Raw genomic sequence first — 21,818 nt, 5'->3', positions numbered from 1 at the left:
GCGTTTTTCCCGACAGGCCGAGGTGGTCTTCCAGCCAGGCAACGAGCATCTGACCATCAAGCAAGAGTTTAAAGGCATCGATGAACACGACCACCTGGTGATGAGCACAGACCTGGATGGACGTCTGCCGGCTGTCCCGTTAGGCTCCACTGTCCAGATCAAGCCATACAAGGAGATTCACCAGTACAGCAGAAACTGTAAGGCCAGCAGCTCTGACACTAAGCTCGTCACGCAGTCAGGGCCTAACAGTCCGTTTTTCTGTTTTCAATCTTTCTGTGTAAATATTTCAGCCAAATCAATGTTTTAGGACATTAAAAGATTCACTTCCCACTGAAGGTAGCTCAATGCTAAAGTATTTCTCCTCCTCTTTCTAGTCATCATCTCCTCCTCCAGCTGCAACTACACCATCACCTCCCCTGATGGAGACGTCCAGACTAGAAGCTACCAGTGGCGTCAGTCCATCATCTTTCAGACCTGCCCGTATGATGAGGCTGGGTGGGCGGGGGCAACGCTGACCACCCAGCAGCTCAGTGTAGACCAAATCTTTGTGATGTTTGACGCTAACAACCACCTTATCCGCTACGCCATGAGCAACAAAATTGGTCCCATCCACAGTATGTTACACGTCCACATATGTATCCGTGTGTGTGTCTGTGAGTGTGTATGTTGGAGCGCCACCACTAATTGCATTGATTTTTGAGTCACTAGTGACTCTACTGGTGACCTGTCCATTGTGTACCCTGCCTCCACCAGAAGTGGGTGGATGGGTGGATTTGGTTAAGAAGTTACTCAGTAAGATGTACAGTGCCATGAGTTAGTGCTACATAACAGACAAACAAAACTAGAATCTGACTGAGCGAAATGAAACAAACGTCTTCAAAGGCCTGTAGTGAGGTGAGGTGAGGTCCCATTAAAATACTGGAAATGAACCAAAAGCACAAACAGTAGAAAAAAGGTGGCCGTCGCACTGTTGTTGTATTTAACAAACCAGAATAAGTCTTTCATGTTTGAAAGTGTGTAATAGCAATCAGAGACACAGGTGACACGAATCTTTCCAGCTGAAATGGGCTGTAAAAATATCGCTGATGTAACCTGGAAGGACGAGGCCACAGTCTTTGTCAAATGTGTTAAACCTGCCACAGAGTTTGTTTTATTTTACAGCCGACCTGACGTCTCGTTTGTGGATGGACCCTACAGGAGGCTCCAAGTTTAGCCTCCACATATTTAACCGAACAGCATTTGGAGGCTGTGATTATTAGTACTTGAGTTCTTGGCACAAACAGCAGTGATGTAAAAATCTGCCTCTGTGAATGTGTGGTGTATTTATTTTAGTTCCACATGTGTCACAGATGCAGACGGCACAGGTCAGGGAGCAGACTCATGCTGAAGGTCACAGAAGGTTTCCCACATTGTCAGGGACAGTCACAGCGAAGCGGTGCGTGTTGTTACTCCGAGGAATGTTCGGAAACACATATCCAATAGTTTAAACCCTCAGCGGTGTTGCAGTGGGACATCGGAGGAAGGTAAACAGTAATCTGAGCCTGGCTCTGTTTCCTCAGCTGCAATCAGAGTGAGAGTGCTGCAGGCAGGGGGCGAAGATCAGCGGCTGATGTCAACAAGATACCAACCCGGGCTGGGGGTGGGGGTTGGGGGAGGGGCAGGATTTGAGGTAAATATGCAGGTGAGGTTGGTTGGAGAAGCTCGGGGGGTTTAGAGTTATACAAGCAAACAACACTGAGCTGGGCTTTGTTGGCAAACAGCAGAGCATCTGGGACATGTTTCCTGCCAGGAGCTCCGCCCAGCTGCACGAGCAGAAAGCAGTCAGTGAGTGAACCACAGATTCGCTTTTATCCATTAATCCTTTTATCATGAAGAAGGAGCAGCAGTCGCCTACAACATGCATGTCTCGATATTCCACCAAAATATCCCCAAATATTTAAATTCTCATTTCTGCAAACTCGACAGACAAACGCAGATTTTCCTTAAATACTTGAATAACAGAGCAGCTCTGATGTTACACAGCAGCTGTACTTCGTGTATTCACATCAAATATCAAGAACCATGGTGGCTTTGGAAGAAGCACTCAGGAAGTCACTAATGAGTGGTGACGTCACGGTGGTTAGGTCCATCTTTTCTATACAGTCTATAGATGTTTGTGTTGCTGACGATGGAAACTAAGCGTGTCTCCAGGCGAACAACAACTGTGACAAAGTGAAACTGTAACAGCTGAAGAGCTGGATGGGAGAGCTTTCTAACACCAACACATGTAACATATGTGTGCATATGTGTGTTTGCACATTTACATGATGCTTGTTGTTCTTCACGGTTAGATTTTATTGGTAAACAACGTGCAGGTGACACAGCTCACTGTTCTCTCTCGCTGCCTCGCTTCTTGCTGTGCTGGTGGTTTACCGTGAGTGCTACTTTCTGGAGACACTGGATCTATTTTCAGGGTTATCATTATCTGGTTGACCTTCAGGGTTTGTTGCCAAACTGCACAATCTTTTCTGCTCGGTGTGCGCGGTTCTGCGTTTGTGTGCTGTGAAGAGTCACATTGTTTCTGACTGGAGGTGTGTCTAATTTTCTGACAGGCAGTCTTCTGGAGCAGAATCCGTGCTTCAGCGGCCGACACGGCTGCGACATTAACGCTGTCTGTACACCTGGCGAGGGCGTCCGGTTCAGCTGTGAATGCACAGCTGGTTTCGCTGGAGATGGACGATATTGCCACGGTAACAAACCCACACTTGGTCACATGGGCAGTGCTGAAAATGGGAAAGAACAGATGAGAGAATAATTTCAAAAATGTGACAGTCACGTGGAAACGCTCCATAGTAGTAAAATGATGATCTGAACCTGGATTACATTTAATCTGAGCGTCTACAAGCAGCACATGGAGCAGAGATCATGTAATGTGCAGTAACATTACATGTATGTTGTTGGCAGATATTGACGAGTGCAGGGAGACTCCTTCAGTGTGTGGACCCAACGCCGTCTGCAGTAATCAGCCTGGAAGTTTGCGCTGCGAGTGCTCCGCCGGCTTTGTGTTCGCCAGTGATGGAAAGACGTGTGTCGGTGGGTTGTGTGTGTGTGTGTGTGTGTGTTGACAGCTGGGGGGTATCTGGTTCCTGTGGGTGAGTATGACTTTGTTGCACCTAAAGCTGACAGCGGACATAAACAATAACGATCTGTGCAGCACAGACGAGATGTTCCTGCCTGGTCTGTAGTGACGAGATGTGACTGCTTCAACCTAAAAGAAGATGCTGTCGGGTTCGTTGGTTGGACCTCGTCCCTCTGATGGGATGTTGTAATGTAGGATGTGTTTAAATATAATAGTTTGGATGTTAATGAGTGGCTGTGGAATTTAGCTTCATAAGTCAAATACTCTTCAAGATTAATCTTTTTTTCAAAACGACCTGTCCACCCACCTACAAGCAGGCACTTTGAGGTGATCTCAAACTAAAGGCCTGGAAGTTTCACCGGGCAGTACATTCCTGCCCCGAGTGGAGGATTTGAAATGTCCTGGTCTTGTTCACGAGTGACGGGAGATCGACAGACGGATCGGTGCTGCAGCTGCAGTAATGCGGACGCTGCGCCGGTCCGTCGTGGTGAAGAGGGAGCTGAGTGTAAAAGCAAAGCTCTCAATTTACCGGTCCATCTACGTCCCTACCCTCACCTGTGATCACGAGCTGGGGTAGTGACCGAAAGAACGAGCTCGCGGATACAACCAGCAGAAATGAGCTTCCTCTGAAGGGTGGCTGGCCTCTCCCTTGGAGACTGGGTGAGGAGTTTGGCCATCCGGGAGGGGCTCAGAGTAGAGCCGCTTGCTCCTCCACATTGAAAAGAGGTGAGGTGGGTCGGGCATCTGATAAGGATGCCTCCTGTTCGCCTCCCGGGTGAGACGTCCCACCGGGAGGAGGCCCCGGGGCAGACCCAGGACAGCGTGTCCTGGGAATGCCTTGGAGGAAATGGAGGGGTGGTGGAGGAGGTGGCCAGAAAGAGGAGGTCTGGGCTTCTTGCGTAGGCTGCTGCCCCCACGACCGGCCCAGGATAAGGGGAAGAAGATGGATGGCTAGATAGACACACTGGTCTTTATTATCATACTAAATAATTTCCCCCAGGATCAATAAAGTATTCTGATTCTGATTCTGATTCTGATGAATGGGACGTGTAGTTTGGGACAGGTTCATCAAAACATGTTTCTCTCTGGTCCTGCAGAGGAGAACCGTCCAGTAGATCACTGCCAGAGAGGCTCTCATGACTGCGATGTTCCACAGAGAGCACTGTGCCGCTACACCGGAGGTTCAGCCTACATCTGCTCCTGTCTGCCGGGGTTTGAGGGTAACGGCCGGGGCTGTCGGGGTGAGTTCACGGTGCTCGCTGATGTCTCATCCTTAATAAACAGATGCACTGTAAATGTAAGAGACACTGCTGCATGAATACAACAAATGTTTGGATCGTATGCCTGACAGGTATGTTCACCTGTCACAGAATGAAGAGTCACTCCACAGCTTTACAGGCTCGTATCAGTGTGTGCTGCACAGCAGTCAGTCCTTTACCACAGACCTCTGTCTGTCCACAGTCACAGCTACTGAGTGGTAACTGCAGGTCGAGCTTTTACAAGTGAGGCTCAGCACAGCCTCATGCAATCCACAGTTCTGCACCTCTCTCCAGCTACATGACAGAAACCTTTCAAAGGCTCTGTGTGTGAAATGTTCAACACAGCCAGGACCTGTGTGTCATCAGTTTACTCAGATTACAGGTGTTTGGGGTGAAAGGTCACCACGGGGCTCAGGCCCATCTCAACGCTCTCTTACAGCCTGTTTGAAGAGCTGGATCTTTATGGGTTTGATGGATTAACACGCTGACACTCGTGGCTCGAGTAATAATGCGTTCTAGTTTGCTGTTAGGTTTCAGAGTCATTTTCAGCACATTGCTCTAAATATCTGTAAGCTGATTGGATGTCTGTCGTCCTCCATGTAAAACTGTGTGTCCTGAGTCTGGAGATGTTTGTCGTGCTCGCAGACAGCATGTAACGTACACCATGCTCCAGTGCTAATGGTACAGACTGTGAAGTGCTTCAGAATCAGTGTACTTACAGTTACAAACATCACGATGTTTGGGTCTGACACCTTTAGCTCCTGTTATCTAAACCGTTGATCGACGTGCTGAAACATGCAGCACGCCTCACAGCGCTGTGGGCTGATAGTGCTCAGCCCTGTCTCAGACTGGCTGCTTCGATCAGGGCTCTGTGGGGCAGGACTCTTTGTTCTTGTGGCTGGAGATGGCTCGTGATGACCGGCTGGATGTTTTGGGCTACAGAATGCAATGAAAGATGCTTTCCTCTCATAGCGTTTATGCTACCTGTCACTAACTCAGCCGTCGAGCCACTAGACTTATGACCGCTGGCTGGATCTGAGCCTCTGTGGACAGAGGGCTGCAAGACAGGAGGACAAAACTATTGCTGCTATAAATACACCGTCTGGTTAAAGAGACGGGTCTGTCAGCATGCTTTGTCGATTCAACGTTGGCTGAAGAAGAGTCTACTCAGAGCCCATAATTAGCAGCTGCAAAAAGGGACTATGTTAAAACCTGTACCTCACCCAGCCACCAGGGGGTCATTTGGGTGATTTATCTTTAAATTCAGTCTGTGATGCACATAGTCATCTAAATTCTGCCCACAGACGTACGACTGCTCAGTGTCCATCGGCTGTTTGTGTTCGGGTCCATATTCGCAAGCAGTGATAACACAGCTGCTCTCAAAGACACGACCAAACAGGTTTAGGAGGATTTTGCTGCTGCGGGAGCCTGCCAGGCTGTCGCGCCCGGGAACTCTGGCGTTATGGCTTCATTACAATAGACCCTGTGCACGGGAAAATGCTAACTTCCTGTTTTAAGACCGGATGTAAAGTAGCTTTATTTTGCGGTCAATCGCTACTGCGAAAGTGGACTCCAAAGTCATATCCAAACACGAAAACGGAAAGATGGCGTTAAGTTACAAAGAGCAGAAGGTGGGAACACTCACCACTGCTGTGTCAAAAAAGTCAAATGATCAGTTTTGACGTTTGAAGCATGCAGATCGATTGTTTGTTTACATCACTCAACACAAGCAGAACTGCATCACTGCAGCAGAAGACACATCTCTGTATAGTGACAGTTATTATGATTTAAACAGGCAAATGTTCAGCATTCAAGCCACAGGTGAACAGGGATAGCTCAGTAGGTAGAGTGGTGGCCCTGACACCCCATGACCGGAAGGTCGGGGGTTCGACTCCACTGAACGGCCACCCTGAGGTACCCCTGAGCAAGGTACCGTCCCTACACACTGCTCCCCGGGTGCTGCATTGGTGGCTGCCCACTGCTTGATTGCTGGTTAGGGTCTGTATACATGAGTATTTACAACGAGTATGTTGTGACGTACCTTCAAAATTACAGCGGTCCCTCTCTATGACGGCGGCTCACTTTCCTGCGTCCTGGTTGCTGCAGACGATCTCCTCTGTGCCGTCTCTCCTGTGATCTACTGGACGGTTCTCCATCGATCACCGGCAGTGTGACTCTGCTGTACTGTATGTTCGTTTCCCCCAACAAACACAACGTCGACAAAACGTTCTGCACCGTCAAAGGCACCTGCGGTAGCACCCAGAAGGCAGAGGAAGATGCTGACCATCACACTAAAACTTGGACTTCTGATTCATTAATGTTGAATTCTCTTGCAGCTGAAAACAGGGTTTGATCTTTGGTTTATACTCGACTTATTCTTCTACAAAGGTTTGAACTTTGAGAGTTTAAACAAGAGAGAAAAGTGTGAAAATGTTCATGCCTGCCTGAGAAAGAGTATAAAGTGTGCAGTGAGGGGTTTTACAGCCTTAAAACATGCAAAAAATAAAGGTGGCTACATTGTGGATTTCACTTATCGTGGGATATTTTTAGAACATAACACCCGCGATAAACGAGGGACCGTTGTATACAGATACTGAGAAATATAAAATTAGAATCCTTCCTCTCTTTTGCTCTGAGGCGCGGAGGAAGAAATATCGTCAATTTGGTTGACTTGTTTTAGAAAACCCGAGCATAAACAAGGCACGAATATCACACCGGAAACGAAGCGCTCTGGCAGGAGTGCCGGAAGTAGCACATGCTAAGGCGCACATAGTCTATTTGCAGCATTCAACTAAAGATCTACCTTCAAACTTTTCACCATCTGGTGGCCATTACTGGTACTGCAAGATCCAGAATGTGAGGAGCCTCTGTTTTTTCTGCCTGTTCAGATGTGGATGAGTGCCAGCAGCAGGATCGATGCCACGCCGAGGCCTCCTGCTCCAACACACAGGGCTCCTTTACCTGTCAGTGTCGTCCTGGTTTCCACGGAGATGGCTTCCACTGCAGTCCCACGTTCTCAGGTGGGTAACCAGCACATTCACAGGTTTACAGACAGAGGGTTGCTGGTTCCAGAGTGACTGCCCCCATTCATTGTTTTAATCGTGAAACAGGTCATCCTGGAGGAGTCTGTTTAAACACCCCAGCCATGCATGTATCACTGTAAACGGAGACACTGAGACCCATGAGAGTGTTTTGATTTGTGCGTTCCAGTAAGAGTGTCGTCCTGCAGCTCCAGCTGCATGGTTCTGATGCTGCTCGGAGCACAGCAGCACATTCTCTGTCTGATCTAACTCAACATGTGACGCATTCAAGTACAGTTAGTGTTGAGGAAACAGCAGCGTTTTTTGTTCCTGATTCATGTTTTCTTTCTTTTTCTGAAAGTGTGTGTGTTACTAAAAGAAGACAAACAGAAGCGCAGCCAGCAGTCAGAGTAATACTGATTCCAGCTGTCAGCAGCTGGAGGCGCACAGCTAATTACAGCTTTACTCCTCTGCACCACAGTTTTGTCATATTTCCATCCTTTATTATGACCTGTCTTGCCTCTGAAGGCATCATTTAGTGTCCCGTGTCAAAACATGTCCGTGACTCTTAATGTCAGCAGCATCTTTTAGATGCCTCTAGTGTCGACAGCGGGGCTTTGATCGTCTCCGCCGCCATCAGGGATCCTTTGTCCCGTTGGACTGTTGGGGGCAGATGTGGCGCTGTGAGGACAGCCTGCTGTCGTGTGCGATGACACTGTTGTGGCTGGCTTGTGGTTTGTCTTTGAGGACACTCGCTGTGGGACCACAGAGATGAAGAGCCTGCTGCTTTAATCACTCAGTCTTTGTATCTGCAGCTGCCACGTGCTGAAGTCTGCTCAGGAGCACGGACCTTTGAAATAAGCCACGTGTCACATGTGTTTTGTTTTTCCAAATGACCCAGTCATTAAAGTTTGATGCATTTGAAAATGACGAATCCTTTGTTTCTAATAGTGATTCATTCCAGACTCACAGTCCATACAAACAAATGCACCCTGATCAGGACACCATACGTCTTCCTCCTGATTCAATGCTAACACTGCAGCATCGTTTCAGTTCCTGATCACCTGCTGATCAGGTTTTTTAGCCTCCAGTTTCCTCAGACGTCCTACAGACACCGTGTCACGTCGTTGTCTTTGGGAATCGTGCTGTTGGTGCAAAAATCATTTGTATGGAGTGTTTTTCGACATCAATCAATCACTCAAAGCTTTATTTGTCACAAGCAGGTTGCCCTGCAGTGCAACATGCTGCTTTTAACAAAGATACACTTGTATGTGTTCTTTGGTTGTCTGTTATGTGCTGACTGGTTCGTCCCTTTAGTAAACAGCTCCTTTGGGTCATTTGACCCGGCGTTCTTTGTTTCCTTGCGTTTCTGTATCATCTTACGTTCATTTGTTGTTCTTGGAGTTATTCTCAGTCCTAAGTTCTTCAGATTAGTTTACTGGGTTTCCCCCTCGTGTTTTATTCCATGTCTCTGCAGCTCGTCGTGTCTGTGCTCGCCCTCGTGCATTTCCTGTTTTATAGTGAAGGTCTGTGTCTCATGTCAGTGTATTGAGTTTTGCGTCCCCATGGTCTCGTCATGTCTTACTCCCAGCTGTGTCTCATTCCCTCGTTGTCCCTCTGTGTATTTAAGCCTTGTGTCTGCCTCTGTTAGTTGCTGGTTCGTCTGTGTATCGTCTCCTGTTGGACGTTTCAGGTTTCGCAGGTTTTTGTTCCTCTGTGTTATTGTTTTGTAGCTGCTTCCAGTTTAGCCTTTGTTTGGTTTAGTTCCCTGCGATGCTCTGCTTTTGTTTGTGCTTCACCTTTCCCTGAAAAGAAAACTCATTCATTTACTCAGTTGTCAGCGCTTGCACTTGGGTCCACACTTCTCATCTCCTGACGATCTGCCTCGCAGATCTTGACCCTTTTATGCTTTAGTGATTCAGAGGTCAAAGTGATGTGGTTTAAGTAACAAACACATAAAAAATTATCTGAAAGTCATCTGGTACATGGATAAAAGCAGCCAGCGTCCAAAGAAAGGCCTGGGGAGGTATTGCAGAAGTCTGACTGCTTGGATGCTAAATAGAAAGAAAGGGGCGGGGCTAGTGATGTCAATAACAGATCAAGAGCAGGTTTAACTTGACAGGTGTTGGAGCCTCATGTTTTCTTCCTGTTCCCTGTGACCCTGTGGATGCATTAATGCTAATGTCATCAGATGCTACTACTGTGTGACTGTGAACATGTGACTCTCTAAGGAGCGGGACACTGGTACGTCTCCGTAGGCGCGACCATCACTCTGTGAACGTGTTTCGTTCTCGTGTGTCCTCAGAGCGTGAGAAGACCCGGTGTGAGCAGCAGAGAGCGAGTGCCGTAGCCGACTCTGACGTTCCCTTCTCATTCCGTCCTCGTCCGACTGTCGGTCGGTACGTTCCCCGGTGTGACGAGCGCGGAGCTTACGAGCCCACGCAGTGCCACCAAAGCATTGGGCAGTGCTGGTGTGTGGACGCCAACGGGCAGGAGGTCCCCAACACCCGCACAGGACCTCACAGTAGTCCTCCTCTTTGTGAGTCTCTGTTTCTGCTTATTGATGTTGTGCTATCGGAAAACAAACATTTTATCGTGTCATTCTATCGATATATTAAACTTTTTACTCATATGAGGTTCATTTCAATTTAAATATGATTTCTTTTCTGCCTGAAGCTGCACATGATAAATGTACTGTCGAGCATTATATAACTGAAAACCCTCTCCTGTCTGATCATTTCCTGATAACATTTACATTTACAATAATTGATTACACAGCGGTGGAGAGTAGACTTTATCACAGTAGATGTCTTTCTGAAAGCGCTGTAACTAAGTTTAAGAATATAATCCACCCACTGTTATCATCTTCAATGCCCTGTACCAACATAGAGCAGAGCAGCTATCTGAACGCTACCCCAACAGAGGTCGATTATCTTGTTAATAATTTCACCTCCTCACTACGTACGACTCTGGATACTGTAGCTCCTGTGAAAACTAAGGTCTCTAATCAGAAGTACCTGACTCCGTGGTATAATTCTCAAACACGTAGCCTAAAGCAGATGACTCGTAAGCTGGAGAGGAAATGGCGTGTCACAAATCTAGAGGATCATCATTTAGCCTGGAGAAATAGTTTGCTGCTTTATAAGAAAGCCCTCCGCAAAGCCAGAACATCTTACTATTCGTCACTGATTGAAGAAAATAAGAACAACCCCAGGTTTCTCTTCAGCTCTGTAGCCAGGCTGCAATGTTCCCTCTAAGCTGCTGGCACGTCTCTGCACACAAAAAAAAACCTGAATTGAAATTAAAATTAATACTTTAACGATTCTGTTCTGCAGTGTGAGTCAGTGACTGGCTGCTCCTGTATGGGATCAGAACGATGCCACATTATCCCACAGTCCAGCCAATCACGCGATTCACATTCGTATATACGCAGCTAATCAACGTGGTTGACAGGCTATGACAGCGTCCTTATCTGCGACACCGGTGTTTTAGCAAAGCGGCTGATGTGGAGTGAAGCCACGTTAATGACAACGTGTACAACCATTGGAGATGTGAGCAAAACAGACGGAACAAGTGACGGGAAAAGTGTGGACTTTATACCAGTTTTTAAATTGTGTTGATCGGCCACGTAAAACCAGAGTTATGATAAAATATCTGCAGTGTTTGTTTTTCTTCCTGAATACTGTCGTTGTTTATATTTACTGCAGGAAGAAACGGTAAAAAGTAAGAAATATACCCATACCACTGCTTGGTAATAATAAATTCATACATTAAACTCATAGCACAGCACTGCAAACAGCTGGGAGTCAGTGCTGTGTGTGACCTGTAATGGGTTTACAGGGGAAGTGGCACAAACAAACAGGTTGGTCCGTCTTTACAAGGCTCCTCCCAGTTGTTCATGGCGTACACAGCTGAGCAGAGTAACTAAAGCCCAACTACAAAAACATCAAAGGGAAAAGGGACGGCACAGCTGCACACCACACACAGGTAAAAGGTTACACACAATAAAAACATCCATTTGATTGAAGCACTGAAAATAATTATAGATAAGATAACCTTTATTAGGCGCACACGTGGGAAATTTGTTTTTGATACAGCAAAAGTGCAAAGTTATGTAGCAGAAATTAGAAGACACTGGAATAGAATAAAAATACTACATACAATCGAGTAAAATAGAATAATATATACAATAGAATACAAATAGATCTAGAAACACCCAATAAACCCACGATGCTGATCAGTTTCCCAGGCGCAGTCCATCCACTCAAACTTGTGGCCACATGAAAATCATACCCACTCACACCAGAGTGACCCCACCTGACACTCCCACTACCTTAATAGAAAAATAAATGGCAGCATTCAAATATCTAAATACCCAAAAGATGAAATCAGTCCGTGATTAGAAACATAATCACAGCATACCGTGGCCATATATAGTTTTAATCTGTGCAGAGCATCGCAGAGTCCAGCTGGTGTATGCGTGTCATGTAATGCTGTACATGTACCTTTATATAAACTTGGATGTGTCAGACATGTCAGGTGATGTCTTAGAGAGGCCAGTATCATCTTGGTGAACTGAAGGTTGTAGGCTAATTGTTACATCTCCACACAAAGCCCACTGCCAGCATGACTCTTCTCCCACACAGGCATCGATCAGGCAGTTACTCCCGCTCCGATCGGTCCCACGCCGCGGCCTGATGTCCAGCCCATCGCTCCTGGAGCATACCTGCTGTTCGCTCAAAGCGGGAAGATCGAACATGTGCCGCTCGATGGATACATCATGAGGAGGGAGGAGGCCAAACCTCTGCTGCACGTCCCTGTAAGAACAATGACACTGCTGCTGCTGACAGCCTCCACAGATACTGACGTGTTTTTGTCTGGACTTTATCAGCCCGTCCTGCTGCCTGACATGCTTTAGTGTTACCTTACAGTGTAAAGCACCCTGAGACAGCTGCTGCTGTGATCTGGTGCTGAATTGAATGTGTTGTGGCCATAATGATATTCTCTTCAGAGAGATGCCACTTGGTTGTTTGACTTGGTGTTTCAGTGATATTTTACTCACCAGTTTAATTATCTGCGAGTGGTACCATAGTGACATCACTGCAATGCTCTCTGTGTCTAGACTCGGATGAGGGTCTTTTGAAAAGATGTCTGTAAGAGCCTGAATGTGTTCATGGATTATGATTTTTGTGTCCTCACACATTCACGTTGTTCTTTAGCTGTTTTCAGCTGCAGAGCTCTTCGTCTCTGTCATGAAGTCTAGAAATCATCTGGCACATCTGCATTAATGTGTTGCAGCTGAACACACAGCTGTCTGTTAAAATAATGAAAGGTTGATCTTTTTCTTCTTTCATGACCAGGATCGAGTGGTGATCGCTGTGGCCTACGACTGTGTGGAGAAGATGGTTTACTGGACCGACATCACTGGACCAGCTATCAGCAAGGCCAGCCTCACTGGAGGAGACATCGTTCCAGTTGTTACTAAAGGTACAGCACGTGTCGCGACTGAGCAGAAGCAGCTTTATATGTGGCTCCACTTTGTGCTGAACTTGTACGAGAGACTGGAGCTTGTGTGGTTCTTTGTTTGATTACTCGGGTGCAGGAGAAGTTATGCCCAGGACTTCTTTGTTCTAGCAGTGGGATGGTTTCATTGCAGCTGCTGTCACAAGAGCTAAACTATATTCTCAAAACCAAAGATCAAACTGTCCCAGTATTAGGGATTGAACATCCGACTCCTGGAACCTTCTGGTAGATCCCGTGGATGCTTCATCAAAAATCTTTTGAAAAGGCTGGTCAGTATTTTTCAGGTGTTGCTGAGCAGCTCGTGTGGCCACAGGAATGTTCTTGGTCTGTACTTCTTAGCTGTATGCTAGTGACTTGTAGTTTAAGGTTTTTTTTTTCGATGTTCCTGCAGGCCCCTGATGAAGTTGAGCTCTTCGGCCTTTGGCAGTTAAGTGCAGTGGTGCCATCAGTCCCTGTATTCAGTGTTAAGTATGTCTGCTCCTCCTCAGAGCTGCAGAGTCCTGAAGGCATCGCCATTGACCACGTGGCCCGCCTTCTATTCTGGACTGACTCCACGCGAGACACCATAGAGGTCTCAAAGCTGGACGGCAGTCACCGGAGAGTCCTTTTTGACACTGACCTGGTGAACCCTCGACCCATCGTCACCAACCCAGCATACGGGTAATAGTATTTGTATTGGTATTAGTAGAGATGGACCGATCCGATATTACGTATCGGTATCGGTCCGATACTGACCTAAATTACTGGATCGGATATCGGAGAAAAATAAAAAATGTAATCCGATCCATTAAATATCACGAAAGCACCTCACAAAGCTTGCAACACGCCGTAACTCGCCTCAGAACGTTAGCACGTCGGAGCAGTATGCATCACGTGATAGAGCAGCTGTGGCATGCGGGACCTGTCGGTGGTCTGGATAGCATGTGGAGCTTCGCTAGCAACCCGGCATTTCATCTCCGACAAAGTTATCCCCGAGAGAAGTAAAGCAAGTGTGTAAGTTCATCTCTGAATGTTTGTAAAGCATTCCTGCGTTAAGCTTAACGAGCGATATATGGAGCGACTGCCTCTTCTTGCTGCTACTTCAATCATGAAACTGCTTAACGATCAGCTGATCGGCTTTTCTGTCACGAGTCCGTGTCTCTAGTTTGTTTTTGGCCCACTTTGCACCAGAAAGAGGAAACCAGCGGCTGAACAACAGCAGCACGTTTAAGCTTGATCAGCTGTTGTTAGAATTTATTTATTATTACTTTCTACACCAGGATCTTTTCTACGTAGCTGACGGCTGGTAACTGTGCAGGGGCGGATCTAGCAAAGTTTAGCCAGGGGGGCCGATAGGGCATTAACTGGGAAAAGGGGCACAAAGACATACTTTTCTTTCTTATTCTCATTTAAAATGTCGAGCTTTTAATAAATAATTATCTGACACCCAAAGTTTTAATTTGATGTAAAATGAATAGAAGTCAATTACTGTATATAGTGACTATTAAGTCTAATATATATATATATATACCCTAGTAAGCTATAGTACATTTTCCTTTGGGAAGGTACCATCTGTGCAGTCTGCAATTTTGTTGAAGAAAGATGTTGAATCTATTTAATATTTCTTGAAAAATAATTGATTTCTGTGCATTTTTTTTCACACTGCATCAAATTAAGGTTGATTACGTCGATTAAGCATCATGAGGTGGAGCGTGAGGGGTGGTTCCCTATTTTTTATTTATTTATTTTTGTTGTTGCTGGGAGTTGGAACCCTATTAGTTAGGTTGCTTAATATTTATGCTAAGTACTCTTTAAAATACCAGAATAGGGAGGATGGTGTAGGCTTAAGTTTATTAGATTGATCAGTATTGCTGAACTATGAAATATTTTTTTTTGCATACAGGTATAACAGAATAGCTTTAGTGTAGTTGTTGTTTTAAACTTGAGTATGAACTTATACAAAATGCAGCAAGATATTTAAAAAACAGTTTTGTTGATTAAAAAACACTATATCGGATTCATATCGGTATCGGCAGATATCCAAATTTATGATATCGGTATCGGTATCGGACATAAAAAAGTGGTATCGTGCCATCTCTAGGTATTAGCAGTAATACTATGTAATCGTATAACGAGGAGTAGCACTGACCCTGTGTGTACTACATCTTTTGGTTGCTTCCTTTAGAAGGTTCCTTTATCTCACAATGCCTCTATCATCCTCCTCATCCTCCCAGCATCTTCCTCTGTCACTCCAACCCTCTGCATGTCCTCCTTCACTATGAATCAGCATCCTTTGTCCAATATATCCATTACTACATGCCATATATTCTAATTACTAGCAATAACTTCAGGACTCTTGGTGAAAGCTAATGTGCTTGAGTCTGCTAGCAGTGAAATTAATATCAGAGCAGAAGTTGTATCATGAACCCAGCAGTAGCAGTTTCTTGTAACTGGTTTTTGTGATGTTGGTCTCAGGCGGCTGTACTGGGCAGACTGGAATAGAGACGGGCCTAAAATTGAGATGTCCAACATGGATGGGACTGGGCGAGTTGTCCTGGTCAAAGACAATCTAGCACTTCCCAACGGTCTCACCTTTGACTATGAAAACCAACAGCTATGCTGGGCAGATGCAGGTAGGAAAAAGCCTTCCTCAGATCCACACACAGCACTCAGAGCTCCTACTGGTAATGTGTTCCTGGATTACTTATCCCAATGACTCTGCAGGGACTCGGAAGGTGGAGTGTATGGATCCTCACCGCCAACTGAGGCGGAATATCGTCGAAGGGATCCAGTATCCGTTTGCCCTGGTTTCCTTTGGAAGAAACCTGTATTACACTGACTGGAGGAGGTACCAACTAAGACATTTACTTTGCATTTTTCTTTATTTAGAGCTCTGCTGATCTAAATCCAGAAAGTCCTGGCTCAAAACTGTCAAATGGTACATGGACTGAGTCTTATATCCGGTCTTTAAGTGATGACATATGAACCCTGCTTCCGGGTCCAAACTGCTCTGAGTTTATTAAGGCTGTTGTGTTTTTAACATGTTTTAATGTTTTGTATCTTGTTCTATTTAATCTGAACAAGCCAGATTACATAGTGTTTAGTGATCACTAAAACAGTCAGTGATCGCTGTCGGCCTCTCTCGGTTTTTATTGCCACTGTTCATTTTAAAGCTCAGTTTTTAAAACCTTAGGATGTAACTACAGCCCAGCCCATGCAGCAGTATATGAATGACTAACCTGTATTGTGGATGGATTATCTCAGTTGTTCTCCTGGCTGAAGTTTGGTCCGTTTACAGCATCCTGCATGTTAACATCCTGCATGTTAATTCAATTCAATTAAATTCAATTCACTTTTATTTATATAGCGCCAAATCACAACAAAAGTCGCCTCAAGGCGCCTCATAGATACAGAGAAAAACCCAACAATCATATGACCCCCTATGAGCAGCACTTTGGCGACAGTGGGAAGGAAAAACTCCCTTTGAACAGGAAGAAACCTCCGGCAGAACCAGGCTCAGGGAGGGGCGGGGCCATCTGCTGCGACCGGTTGTTAAACTTCATAGTTACACCTGGTAAAGCAGCAACACTGATCATTTTATTAAAGATGAAAGAATTTAGACAGTTTGTAACTCTCAGTGATGTCGCAGTGTTCGTTTGACTTTGGGACCTGAAGCGGAGTTTGGACCTGGAAGTGGCTAATGACGTCAGCTACTCTCACGGAGAAGTCAAAACATTTTATACAACATGCCTCATTCACCTATTTACACAAGCCCTTTTCCTATGTTTAAGTGCTTTGTATCTTACATTCACTACATTGTGACTAATGGCAGTGTTAATGTGACATATCTGACACATCACTATGTGGCCTCTGAGATATTTAAAAGGTTGTGGGTGTTTTACAGGGAGGCCGTGGTGGCTGTGGATCGTCACTTGGGGAAAGAGACAGAAGAGTTTCTGCCACAGAAACGCTCTCGCCTGTACGGCATCACCACAACAGCAACACAGTGTCCACAGGGTATGACTTCTATCAGCCAGAGCAGTGACTGAAACCAGAGAGACAAATGTAGGGACTAAGGACGATGAGAAATTGTAGAGTACAGTCTGTGGGAGGAAGGTTTACAAAGGTTTTTTAAAAAGGGGGCAAAGCTCATCTGAGTGTAATTAGCTTAGCTTAGCATGAATACTGAGATTAGGGGAAAAAGGTTGGTTTCGTTTGGTTGTTACTAGTTTTTAATTGTTTTTTTGGTTTTTTACATTAATAAATATTGCCAGAGGTCATAAAACCGTCAGGAAATAAGGGAACTAGGGGTGTGTATTGGCAAGAATCTGGCGATACAATATGTATCATAATACAGGGTAGACGATACGATATATTGCAATACTAAAAGCCAGACGATATTTGTGTTTAGTAGGACTAAATTTAATTAGGAAAACTCAAGTAAACAGTCCAAACTGTTTAATGCTTGACATGAAACATCTGAAACAAAAACACTCTAAGTTCAAAATGAATGGAGAAATTAACATCTGCCTTATTAGAAGTCATGTCAAATAAACAAACAAAAACTACTACTGAAATATCAAGTATTTTTTAACATGAAAAAAGTAAACATGTAACACTGAAGTCTTTCTAAGTACTATGATTGTAAAATAGTTATCCAAAAACTGCTCTATGGAGCATCAAAACAAAGTACTTTTTATGTGACCTTAACATAAACAAATATAAATCAAAAATGAAATTGCTTGAAGAATCCATCCAAGTAAACATTAACAAAAAATGTAAAGTGCTATTACAATTAAGTGTTAATAAAATAAAGTACAGCTCTGCAGTGTCCATCAATGGAACACTTTTAGTACAACCTGAAAAAAGGAATTTACTCATCTAAATAAGTGCTTATGAGACTCAACCAAAATGTCAAACATTCTCATATCAGAGATTTTACATGTGTAGTGTTTTCTCAGTGTTTATTTTTCAATTTCCAGATTTTTGTGAAGGAATACAAGCTGGTCGACATGGTCAGCTCTCAGGACACTTCTCTGTGCATTTACTATGTCTCCTGCAGAGGAGAAAACTCTCCCTGCAGAGACACTTGTTCCAGGAATGCATAGGAAACTCCTTGCTACTTTGGATAGCTGAGGCAAGTCTAGCCGCGAGAGCCATGTTTGGTGCATTATCGGTAACAACAACAAGGTCCTTTGCGTTCAATCCCCATTCAGCCACAGCGTCAGTTAGTAACGCTGCAATGTGCTCACCTGTGTGACTGTCATGCATGGCTCGGGTTTGTAGTACATGAGACTGAAGGTCCCACTGGTCCGTTATGTGATGTGCTGTAACAGTTACGTACGATTCAGTGGCTCTCGAAGTCCAAGCGTCGCATGTCAGAGCAACTGTCTCAGCCGAGCTGAGAGAGTCCAGCACTGTCGCTTTGACTTCTTGGTACAACTTTGGCAGAGCGATGTCCGTGATGTGTTGTCGAGAAGGAACGGTGTAACGGGGCTCCAGCGTTTTAATCATATTACGAAATCCTTTATTCTCCACAACACTCAGAGGGCGCATGTCTTTGCAAATAAAAACAAGTACTGACCGCGTTATTTTTGTTGCACGAGTTGAAGTTGCTGGTAGTTTCGAAAAGTTAACTTCTTCAATTGTCCGTTGAGCGGGATCACCTCGTTTCGTTTTAAAATTAGCATTTGACGCTACGTCGCTATGGTGTCTAGACACGTGTGTTCGTAAATTTGTTGTGTTACCGGAATATTTGACTCTGGCGGTGCAGATTTTACAGACTGCATAGCTCTTGTCATAGTCTTTACTGCCTTCTTTTGTCCTAAATCCAAAATAAGTCCACACATCATCTTTGAAAGCTGCGGGGGCCGGCTGTATCCTCTCCTCTTCAGTCATCAGTTAGCTAGCATCACACACGTCCACTGACTGTTCTACTTCGTTCTTTTGGCAAACTAGACGCTTCTACAGTTATCGCGAGACCTCGTTTTTACGTCATAGTAAAGGCGGTGAAAACTGCAAACCAGTGGCCGGAGTTTGAATTCCAACATACAAAAGAAATAAACAGTAAATGCATGTCATTTTTCAATTAAAAAAATCGATAACAGTGATTTTAAATATCGATTCAGTATCATTGCGCGAAATATCGCGATATTTGGTTGTATCGATATTTTCTTACATCCCTAAAGGTGGTGGTGATTTTCCCATGTTGTCTTTTTGTAAGCAGAGAAGTTTCCCGTTCGTTGGAACTTTGTGGGCTGAGAGTTTCGAGCTCTGTGGAGTTTGTTTCACAGCAGTTTAATGCAGTGGGAATAGTGGGAATAATTGATTCCAGATTCCATAGCATGTGAAGCATGGGAATTTCAGGCTGACATGACCTCAGAGAAGCCAGCTGTGGATATGGAGACTGGCTCAGAGCCCAGAACTGTACAACAGGCCACGATGAGAAACTGCTTCACCTGCTGGTTTCGGTGCAACACAAACGGATGATGAAGTGTTCAGGCACTTCCTGAGGCTGCAGATCCTCTAGTCATATAGTCATGTTTATGCACTCGTCCCGCCAGCTGGCCCTTCTGTTAACACACACATGAGAACTCTGAGGTATTTTCACTTTTGGCTGTTTCAGTCCACATGAAAACATTATGGGTTCTTCCCAGTATAAAAGACGGGCACGCTAACTCTGATGTGAAATCTTTATTTCAAACACGTACGTAACACAGATCTCTTTTTGCTACTGCTGGCCTTCACACACAAACTCGATGAAAGAGCAGCCAATCAGAACTCTGCTCTGTTGCCCATTACTGTTTTTGTTTTTACACTGTTGTGCTGCTCTAAGCTCTCTTTGCATTTAGTTTGAGAACACATGTGAATACAATGTAACTAAAATGACATTTGACAGCAACAGTGGTGCACATGGGTGACATCATCAGTCCTCTGCCACCATGGCCTTTCAGACATCCTGTACGGTCAAAGTAAGAGCCTTTCTGTAAAGACCTTTGTGACATTGTTGCATTGTCTTCCCTTTGATGCTTTAGTGTATAACTACTGCGCTGACAACGGCGGATGTTCTCACCTGTGCCTGCCACGGCTTGGAGGGCTCTCCTGTCGCTGCCCGGACGCGACTGACGGTCAGTGCGAGGAGAAGGTCCTGTGAGCTGAAGACGACGGGACGATTTCAACTTTTCTTACTTGAACTTTAACATTTCTGTAGTCATTTTAGAGTCTTATGAGCTTTTGAAAGCTGTTCAAACCTCACTGTGTCTGTCCTCACTGGTTCTCACATCTGCTGATTGTTGCAGTCCAAAGTGAAAAACACAGATTTACCTGATTGGGTGATGAATATGTGACAAGGTACCGTTGTTTATAGTTTATATTGTGTACTTTCAGTCTGCTTGTTGCTTTCTGATAGATGTGCTCTAAAAGGTTTTTGTGTCAAATATTCTTCTGGAGTTAGTGATGACCACAGTGCCTCCGAGTTTTGTGAACAGTGTTTCCCTGCTTTGACGGGTTTGTCTCAGGTTTGACTCCTGGATTTTCACACTAGTGAGTTAGTGCTTCTGCTTCATTTACAGGAAACAAATGGAATAACTGTTAGTTTCATACAGCATTTCTTCAGTTCAACTGTACCAATGTGACATGATTATATAGCTCAGCAACCTTACATGATGAAATGTGACTTTTCGGCAGGACTAACATACTCAGTGATTCTGCAGGTGGACCTCTAACAGGGAGCCTGTGACAAACATTTATTCTGTTTGTTCTAAACCCCGCAGTGTATTTTTATATGAATGTAAATATTTACCCAATATGCCAACAGTATTCTGTCTTGTTTAAATGGTGCTGATGTAAGCCTGAGATCTACCTGATGATGGTGATTGCTGTGACGGTGTGTGAAACAGTGCTCCTGTTGAACTCTACCTCCAGTCTGTGCTCCATTTTTCAGTGATGATTAAAGATAAACAACTGGTGTAACTGAAGTTCTCGCTTATTTGAAGCCATTTTCCTCAGGTACGGAAGACCTAACAGCCAACATGTTCATCAAACCATTTAATCAAATCACAATCAGGATTTTTTTTCTCTCCGAAACTCGATAAATTGAGGACATTCAGCTGAATTTCCATGTTTAAAATGGCCTGTATTTATATAGCGCTTTACTAGTCCCTAAGGACCCCAAAGCGCTTTACACATCCAGTCATCCACCCATTCACGCACACATTCACACACTGGTGATGGCAGCTACATTGTAGCCACAGCCACCATGTTTAGGATGTGGTCCATGTAATGTCTAAATACAGTGTAAAACTTTATTGGCATAGATCATTATTTCATTTGAATATTACCATCCACAGACCTGGTGTGACATGCTATTGTTCTCCAGTATGAAAACAAAAAAAACCCAAACCCCAAACTGCACTGTGTGTACAATAAAGTGTTGTACTGCTATCTTTGTATTGAACAGTAGACTGGTGACCTGGTGCACTCCTCTCCAGGATGTACCCCTCTGTAAATAAATGTGTGGGACAGCCTCCTTTCATTTGATCAGTGTTGCATAAATAAGAGCCACTCTAAGTACAGTGGTCCCTCGCTATAACGCAGTTCACCTTTCGCAGACTCGCTGTTTTGCGGATTTTTTTGCATGCTTTTTTTATGTTTTATTTTTTAACAGTGCATTGTGTTCTGCGTCCTGATTGGCTGTAGGCCATTGCCAATCAATCTCCTGCCGTGTCTCCTGTCCAGTACAGAGTGTGTTCAGCTTGTCAAATTTACACAAATCTCCGATCCTGGCAGTGTGACTCTGAAGTGCTGTACTGTATGTTTGTAAGTTTCCTCCCCAACAAACAACAATGTTGACGAAACGTCGTCACCTGCGGATGCCTTTGGTACCGTGTACATTTTAGGACATCGTCAGGTCTCAAGAAA

The 21,818-nt window shown here is 44.8% G+C and overlaps 1 protein-coding gene across 1 annotated transcript; it reads left to right on the top strand.

Moving 5' to 3' along the window:
• Positions 1–10: 10 nt before the first annotated feature.
• Positions 11–20,875, top strand: LOC113017480 (nidogen-1-like; the record flags this gene model as incomplete). The annotated part of the gene is made up of 14 exons (XM_026160629.1): positions 11–197; positions 375–614; positions 2,592–2,729; positions 2,944–3,072; positions 4,216–4,359; positions 7,266–7,397; positions 9,703–9,936; positions 12,044–12,216; positions 12,758–12,884; positions 13,409–13,580; positions 15,375–15,532; positions 15,624–15,747; positions 16,804–16,916; positions 19,934–20,875. Coding segments are annotated over 14 exons (2,190 nt in total), but the record flags the coding sequence as incomplete, so codon positions are not given.
• Positions 20,876–21,818: the final 943 nt, after the last annotated feature.

This window comes from Astatotilapia calliptera, unplaced genomic scaffold, assembly GCF_900246225.1.
Source record: "Astatotilapia calliptera unplaced genomic scaffold, fAstCal1.2 U_scaffold_133, whole genome shotgun sequence".
In the NCBI taxonomy this organism is placed as follows: domain Eukaryota; kingdom Metazoa; phylum Chordata; class Actinopteri; order Cichliformes; family Cichlidae; genus Astatotilapia; species Astatotilapia calliptera.
Note: the sequence above shows the minus strand (reverse complement) of the source record. Positions and strands in the feature narration are given on the sequence as shown.